Below are 9,223 nucleotides of genomic sequence, written 5' to 3' on the forward strand. Positions count from 1 at the left end.
AAAACGTTAGCTAGGAAACAATCAGCCACTCTTTGATAAGTTAGCAATAGTTTCCATACAGGTCCCAGTATTAAAAAAAATAATCAAGAAACATCATAGGAAAACAACTCATTAGCAAACCAAAAAGCACTGTATAAAAAACCAAACGTTTTGAAAATGAACAGGTTTGGAAAATGACACATACCCAGCGAACTCTTATTGAGAAGATAATTTACCATGATTTTTTGAATTAAGGGATGAAAATAAATATTTAAGATCCATTTTCATAATTTGCAGGCTCTATAGCATCATCTATAGGATCCTCCATAACAGCTTTCATTATAACGTACCAAGGGTCTATTTCATTTTAGAAGTTGGTGCAAAGTAAAACAACAGTAATGTAAAAACCCATTTTAATTTAGGAAAGACAGCTAGATAACTTTTTTTTAAATCTGAATTTACTGAAGAACACTTCAGTAAATACTCTCTCCAGAGTCTGATCCTTCAGTTCTTGATGATTCTTCCAACATTCTTTACAAATAATGTATTTGGGCATCACATAATCCCCACGTTTTGAGGGGACCTGGCCTAGCCTTCCATTAAATTGACTGCACAAGTGTCAGTTTTATCCTATTAACTTGAATCAAAGTTATAGCTGACATGCTGTCAATTCATAAGACGACCTCTGGATAAAACATCTCAGACATATCTAGATTACAAATAAAATTTACTTACAGTTCAGATTAAGTGGATTCCAAGTAGCAGACTTCATATTCCAAGTATTAATGGAGTTACTCAGCTGTTTACAAAAATATGAAGGGGATGGCGAATATATCTGGAAAGACTTTTTTTAATTAAAAAACACAGTATGATTAGTTTTACTACTACTACTACTTCTAGGTTATATGCTCAAGTCTCTTCAGCCAGTTTGGGCCAGAGGGAAAAAAAAAGATACGCACCTACAATAGGATGCCGATGTCAAAGGGTCTAGGAGGCTACGTAAAGCCACCAACTGAAGTCGCACAGTAACAATATCACTTCCCCTTTACAGAATTTAGCTGATACCCCAAAGATGCTTGTTTTGTCTTCCAGATGATCAGTGTAAATTCTTCTGTCTACCTCCTTGACTGCCACACGCACACCCCTGCCTAGAAGCTGCCATTAGTCATTTATTGCTAACTTAACTGGAAGAATTACATGCACTTAGGCAGCTAGCATTTTTTTTTTTTTTGGTAATTTTCTGTAATTTTTCACTTGGATCAGCTATCCCAGCATTCACTATTATAGAACACTAAAAGACTACTCTGAAACACTAACTTTATGCTTAATCAAGCACCTCTGGACAGACTGCCCAGATAATCACGTCAGATGATTTCATATTTGGTAATGGCACATTAGCATAGAAACATGCATTAGCAGGTGAACAACTTAATAAAAATAACCTCTTCCATGGCAGTAAGTATTATAATTAAAAACAAACAAAAACAAACCAACAACACTATTACCCATATACAGACACAACCAGCAAAGACAATTAAAATGGCGTACTAAGTAAGACAGAAACAAGAACAGGGAAGCTGCTTGCATTACCCAAGCACGTTTATCTTTCCTTCCTTTGAAGCATCATGGTGCAGCTGCTTCTTTCTCATAGGTTTCTTAAGTCCTCTATTCCTGCAACTTGTCAGAGCTTCCTTTCCAAAGCAGCAGGTCTCAAGGACGGGCTGTTAAAGAATTCAGTGGTTAAAGACACGGCTAATTTGTTAAAGCTTCCATTGTTACCTGATGCATAGGTAATTTTAAAAGTGAAACAGGATCCTTCCTGGTGCAGAAATAATTTTGGGTAACACTTAGCGATTCATATTCATGTACTGCTCTTACTGTGTATGACACAGTGGTCACAAAAACAGCAGAGGAAACACTGCAAAATATAAGACTGATTGAAAAGTTTAATTAGTTTTAAGTTTGTACAGAGATATGTATTTTACAGTACTGTTGTGTTGTCTCACGTAAGCTGTTTACATCATTTTCAATTTCTTAAATTTCCACAAATATTGACAATTTCTTAAATCACTCAGTGGGATTCACCTAACTCTGAAGAGCAGAATGCTATTAACCATGGCTACAGAACATGCACAGAATAGACCTTTGGTTGGAATTACAGCTGTTCCCCCCCCCACCCCCAAATGCTTGCTCATTCTACAAGCAAGACTGTCAGCTATAGTGTACTTCCTTGAAGCATGGTCAGGACAGGTCAATCTCATGTTCATTGATCAGGGAAATTAGTGATCACTGCAGGATACGGTACAGTTTCAGCAGGATAAAAAAAGTGTGTTATTTGCACATCAAGAGTGTTGCCTTCATTTCAGTAGGAATATATTATGAGTAAACATCAGAAGTTACACGGTAGTAGCATATGCCAAACCAAAAATATACATTTGATGTGTACAAATTTTTAAAGCATATTACAGGCATTGCAAATGTAGATAATTACATTAAAATATTTTCAATGACATAGCTACAGTTTAAATTAAGAAATGGAATGTTATCAACAAATGATTTATCTGTTCGTTAGTGTTGATATATACATATTTAACCCAAGTGTGTAGTATTTTAAGTTATCAGGAAGAGGACCACGTTGTAGCAACTCTAACATTAGATAAGATCTCAGATAATCTAAAACCATTACACAACTCCTACCAACAAATTCAGTTCTTCTAATGATGCAGCTGTTACTACTTACAGTATTCTGCTTTTATTCCACAACAAGGAAAAAACACCCCCATCGCCTTTTTTTCAGGGAAAAAACAAGAAAGCTACACAAAGTAACAGTAGTAGAGTACGGCTATACTGAAACCTTGGGGAAAGCTTGAGTTTTACAACTGTTTTGCACATTCTCTTCAGTGAACTTTTTTTTTTTTTTAAGTATAACTTACATAAATACAAGGGGAAGAGCACATTACACCAGATCTGCAGTAACTGAACACCTGCTTAAATTTCATCCTCACGTTGTCAGTATTAAGCATCCAGTTTTGAGGCACAGGAGATCTAGATCACTTAAATATACCATTTTGTAACTTGAAGGAATACGCGTATTTTTTTAAATGCAGTATAGAAGTTCAGACTCCCAGTTTGCTCCGAGAACATTGCATTTCAACAGCTCTTCTTATCAAGCTGAATTACAAGTTGTCCACAACGTAAAGAATTTTTAAAAACATGTAGTAACATGCTAATCTGCTGGGGAGAGGGGTGGGTGGGAAATCAAAGCTTTGGTCCTCACAGTTCTCCATTAGATGATGGTTAAAATTTCTGATTTAAAACACAGGATTTTGATGTGTTTTTTTTTTTCCCTCTATCTAGGCACACACTGACTATGCCTGGCATATTATACAAGACAATAGCTTACCTAACCTAACGATTTATACTATGTTTGTTGAGGTTCACTGTGCTTAGCATGAAATAATAAAAAAAATAAAAGAAATGGAAAGACGACAACACAAGACTAGAGAGAATAAGACAGAAAACTGCAATTTACCATGTGAGAAACTTGTTTTTACAGCTGGCTAATTACACCCTCTAAATAGCTGAAGAACAAGTCAAAGAGCACATATTGGAAAAAAGATATTTTAAAAATTATCTCTATATTCAAGTATTAGATAAATTATATAAGACTATTTCACAGATAAATGTTAGGCCAATGATGAATTTTAAAAACAAATCAGTAGAAACATCATCCAGAAAAAAAGGCTAGTTAAAATATAGATATGTCAAGCTATGAAGCTTAAATTAGTGCAGATAATTTTATATTAAATCCAGATATCCTGAAATATACACAATGGAATCATCCCAGTTTTCACAAAAGTTTAGAAGGTAGATGATAAAATTGCACTTAATTCTGAATTAATTCAGATAGCAAGTCATTCCCATTCCTTGCTGATCCATTTATAAGAAAGAGAAGGGAACAGTTTTATAAAAGAGCAATATGTTTTTGTACATTCTATCTCACTTTTAAACATTTGGTCATAAATGAGGGCCACAGTTTCACTATCTGTCCTGCTGATCGGAATCAGATATCCTTATATCTGATGCAGACAAATCTAATACAGGATTTACAAATCCAGCATATTCTGAATTGCCATTATCATCCATTTCAGCACTAACAAAATCATTCTCCCACTCCAGTCCATTCGAATCATCCGAGGCTGAAGCTGGATTACTTCCAGTCTTCTTGCTATTAAATTTTAGTGCTGCCCGGAGTATATCTTCTTCTGTTTTTGAGCGTTCTCTCACTGGAATCATTCTGTTCATGCCTGCAATTTAAGACATGTTTATGAGAAGGTCATAATTGAGGAGCATATCTGATGTTTTAACACAAACTTTAAGAGGAAACAAGAATCATTTAGAGATCCAGACTCAGTTTCATTCCTGAGTATGACTTCTTTTTTTCTTCATTCCTAAGTATCACATTTTTTTTCTCCTCTGCTGTTGTTATTCACATTAAGTCAACAGTTTGCAGCCAGCATTGGCCCAAATAAATACCACAGCTAGTGACGCTGCTTTACAGAGTTGTGAGGAAGCCAGAAAACACTGAAACTACTTGGTAGCAGTATTTACTTCTCCTATATATGAAGCCTGATGCCCTCCATTATGTGCACATGAATACTACTACGAATATTACTATCTACTGTGCTCCAACAACTTCAATCCACAATCCTATCACATTACTACCATTAGAAGTGTAAAATGATTATACACTACCACTAGCAGTATGTAATCGTGCCTAATTCAGGATCCAGGCATTTCCTGTTAAAAACCCTCCTATCTGGGCAACAAGAGCTAATAGCTCTTGCCCACACTAGATGAAAAAAGCAGCCAGGTATTCCTAGGAAAATCTGTGAAAGTTAAATCATTCTAGTTCAGAAGCCTGTTTTGACATTTTAGTGCTCTTGAAAGTGCCAAATATTTGAATCATACACAAACTGTCAGAAAAACACAGCATATTAAAGCCAAAAAATGTTGTCTGTTGACAGGATTTTTGGTGAGCTTTTCAAAGCCAGTGTCCCAGAATTTGGATAACTTTGTTTCAAAGACAGGGGCTTTTGCAGATTTACTAAAAAGAACAGGAAAGATCCCCAACAAACAGCTGCAGGGATAGTTGGGATACTCACCTAGAATGCAAACTTAAGAAAGTTTCCAGTAGAAGTTACAATAAAAGTAAGTTCTCTTAAACAAGCAAATAAAAAACCCAACCAACCAAAAAAAACACCCCAGGAAACATCTGTAACGTTTTCTGAAATACTTCAGTCAAAGATGAGCGACCAAGTTCTGTACTTTGAAACAAAGAATGAACTGTTCCTGTTGCTACTAGCTCACAAGAGGGCAGCATTTCTTTATAGTTAGTTTTGTTGTGGGCTTACTCCACAAGTCAGTTGAATTTAATGGAAGAGAAAAAAAAGTCACTGAAGGATCCAAAGAAAAGAATTATTAGATAGATAACCACATTTATCAAAACAAGCAGTTTTCTAGCTAAAAGTCATTTAAATTTTAAACCACCTTCCCTTTGTAAAATGACAAAATTAACAGTCAAAATAGTGGTAGTGTCAGCATTTCTGACTTGTAAATTGAGAATGACAGAACATACCTTCTTCATCTTCCCACTCTAAATCTAATGAAGTGCTGTCATCATTTCCACTCATCGATTTTGTTTTGGTCATTAGGTCACAACTGCTCTCTGTGTTTGGCGTCAGCACAGTAGCATCAGATGAAAGTCCTATATGGAGGGAAAAAAGTTCACAAACATATTTGAATTTGAGATATAGCATGCAAAACTAGACTTCCAAAGGAAGTTTTCATTGTACTTTATCTCCTTTAAACCTCATTTGAAAAGGACTTCATTCATCACTTCAAGGAGCACACTAGCTTTTTAATAGTCAACACCATGAAGATATTACACGAGGACATTTAGTCACACTGTCTAATTAGAACTGTCGAGGAGTTCCATATGCAGTATGCCTGACTTGCATAAAGACTTATAGACCATCAAACTTACAAATATAACAGTTAATAAAATTATTTTCCTATTAACTGCTAGTGGAATTTTCAAATCTAGGTAGCTAGACCTTCTATCACACTTAATTAGAAAAAAAAATAACCATTAGTTTGATTCTAATTATTTTGCTAAGAAACAGTTAAAGAAAACTACACACATACGTTTGCATCTTTAAAAAACACTTGGGTTTTACAAGAAAACTTCACTGCATGGATGTTGCCTCCACACAGAGAGTTGGAAAGCCTTAGTAAAACAAAATCCATGCTTGTTTGCAACTTGTTTGCATGCAGAACTTGCCTTTGAGAACTGGAATGGTTGTAGTCGTATTTGCTGCGTGTTTTGAGCCCTTTACACACATGGGATTAAAAAGGAAAATAAGTTGCTGATTTTTTTTTAATGTGTGTGTATATATATATATTTATATATATAAATAATACATATAAAAACAATGTTTATCTGGGGGGGGAAATGACAGTGTTCCTCCTAGTCACTTAATATTTAAAGACATACACAAGAATTGAAAGACTTACTGCTACTTCGAAAAGCTTCATACTGGAATTTTGAATTTCTTAAGAAAGAATCAAAATCTTCTTCTGCCACAGAGCTGTAGGAACAGTGCAAGTTTTGTTTTTAGATTTATAAATCTCTAAAAACACCATAAAAAAGATTAATTCACATGTCCTGTTTGCACATTCTATGCTAAAGCGCGCACACTTTTTTTTTTTTAAAAAAAAACAACAAAATGATCCACAGGGTGGCTTTCCATTTTTGCCAATCACGTACAGCCAAGTTTGAGCTTCTGCTCAATTTTCAGTAGTAATTTCAGCTAAAAATGAATTATCTTGATATCTGTCATAAAACAACTCTTCCCCTCTCATTCTCTCTTTAGGAATAATGCCTTATTAACTTTCCTTTATATTTTTTAAAAACCTCTGTATTAATTTCTAAAACCCAGCTAGTTCCCACCCATTCATAAACCATTTTGAGAGCTCCGTTCCTTACTGTACTTCCCTCCACTAACTAAAAATCCCTCTTATTCTCCCTTCTCTTCCATTAAAAATAAACTGTTTGACTAGAGCTTTTTCTAAACTCAAACACCGTTTCACAGTAAACATTTTTGCACTTTGTAAAGAGAACCAAAAGAATAATATTCATGAAGAAACAGGCAGAATACATAAATCATTCCATTCCTGATTTGGTTAGTGTATACTGAAATTAACTGAGATTTTACATTTAAATATATTTTTTAACATAAATACTAGATTTTACATATACACATATATATACACATGTATATATACACACTGTGATTCTGAGAGATATGATGTATAAATAGATGTGTGTTAGTAGCTGGGAACAGGTTTGATTTTGTATGAATCAGCTGAATAACTACAGCAAAACCCAGGGTGAATGCAATCAAACCTAAATATTTGCAGATTAATGGTAACCAACTTGCATTCAGTAATTACTTGGTGTGAACAAAACTGCAACAAATCAAAACAATTCTGACTTAGAATGTTGCGTACGTAAGTTTTGAAAAACTCTTTTTAGTGAGTGGGAGGTGAGAAACAGGAGCAAAAACAGTCACAGTTCACAGTTATTATTAACATTCTATATCTTACCTTTGATAGTCTCCATTATTAACAGCATGTGCTCTCTGTGTTATCCTTTGCTGTCTACGTTGCTATTGAAAAAAGTAAATTGTTGAAAATGCTGAATGCAGTCACTCAGATGAATACACTCAATAGCCATTCTCTTAACTGCAGCATTAGAAAGAGCATTGTCCTGGTCTTTGGAGGAGTCCAAGTATAACTAAAGACTGACTTGTATTCAAATAAAGACATTTTAGGATACTTCAGATATTTTAAAAGATATTTTAAGACTTAAATGCAAGCAGTATTGCTTTTAATCTCTGAAATCTCTGCATTTAAAAGAAGGTAGTTTTGTGAATAGAACTATTTTAATTTGTTTTGTGCACAAATGATCAATAACCATCAATTAGTCTAGAAACACATGAATACTGCTTCATTCACAATTGAATCTGTCTTCTTCTGTACCACCTTCTCTTCTCAAGCCACATGTATTTTCAACACCCAACTAACACGTGGGTTATGTTTGATTTGTTTTGCTCTGTGTGGAAGAACGACAGCCTACCATTTTAAAAAGATCTTCCTAGAGGTCCTTTTGTCCCTCCATGAAGCAATACTGCCATCTCCTCTGGGTGTCTGTACCAGCTTCATTTATATTAGTTAAAACTTTATTGCCTTGCTGGGCCAAAAGTATTAATTCCTCTATTGCTTTCATGGTATCACTAGGGAGAAACAGTTAGAAAAATGCAAGATGCAAGCCAAAAAATGCATTCATTTTGTAGTCGTAAGAGGAAGAATAGATGTCATGGAAGTAGGGTGCTGCTTCTCAAGTCTTGGGGTTTTAACAACTTAAGGTTGTCTTAAGTTTCTTTTCCCTGTCTTGAAAAAAAATAAGAGCACAGAAACTGGGTACATCAACTATGAGGGAAGGTAAATCAGTTATGAAGTGGTACTTGCTCACCCTGACTACTGCAAAGACTAGGATAAAAATCAACAAGCTAGTTTTATAGACAAACCTGACATAGCTAGCTACCACGTTTTATGAAAAAATCTGTTCTCAGCCTTAATGGATCTGTCCCTGCAAAAGAAAAATGGGGTGTAAGTAAACCAGATTTTTTAGCGTCAGCTTTAAACTTCAACCAACAGTTGCTCTTAGCTGGGTAAACAGTCTTTTGAGATATTTGATCAGCTACTATTCTAAATTCCAGGATGATGATGGCTTTGTTTATTGGCACTTTCCCTCACAGGTATTAAGAGCAAAGTATCAGAATAAGCAGATTGAAGCCAGTAAGGAAACGGGAAGCATAGAAGGATCAGAAATATCACATAGCATTGGTGGTTACAGGTAGGAATACTTAGACAAGCAGGGAGAAAGGGCCAGGAATCTGGCACCAACATAATTAGCAAGTCTGGAAATAAATCAATTACTGACACATGCCTTTTAAAATTCATACACCCACATAGCTTCCCACAAATTATCTACCCATTTTGCTGGATCACATACAAATATCTAACACTGTAACTTCCAGGATACACATATATTAAAAATTGCTGCTGTTACATTACTTGACAATTAGTATGGCAACATCAGCAAGCCAAAATAGTTTTT

General features: G+C 35.0%; 1 protein-coding gene across 2 annotated transcripts in view; it reads right to left on the bottom strand.

The window, feature by feature from the left end:
• Positions 1-1,907: 1,907 nt before the first annotated feature.
• Positions 1,908-9,223, bottom strand: part of AP1AR (adaptor related protein complex 1 associated regulatory protein) — a 17,760-nt gene continuing 10,444 nt past the window's right edge. For both annotated transcript variants that reach the window (XM_035324314.1, XM_035324313.1), the window contains 4 exons: positions 7,648-7,709; positions 6,556-6,629; positions 5,618-5,746; positions 1,908-4,286 (listed from right to left, as the gene is read on the bottom strand). In XM_035324314.1, coding sequence (XP_035180205.1) covers positions 4,021-4,286; positions 5,618-5,746; positions 6,556-6,629; positions 7,648-7,709 — 531 coding nt within the window. In that variant the 3' untranslated portion in view covers positions 1,908-4,020. The remainder of the gene's footprint in view (positions 4,287-5,617; positions 5,747-6,555; positions 6,630-7,647; positions 7,710-9,223) is intronic.

The sequence above is a fragment of the Oxyura jamaicensis genome, chromosome 4 (genome assembly GCF_011077185.1).
Source record: "Oxyura jamaicensis isolate SHBP4307 breed ruddy duck chromosome 4, BPBGC_Ojam_1.0, whole genome shotgun sequence".
Lineage (NCBI taxonomy): Eukaryota > Metazoa > Chordata > Aves > Anseriformes > Anatidae > Oxyura > Oxyura jamaicensis.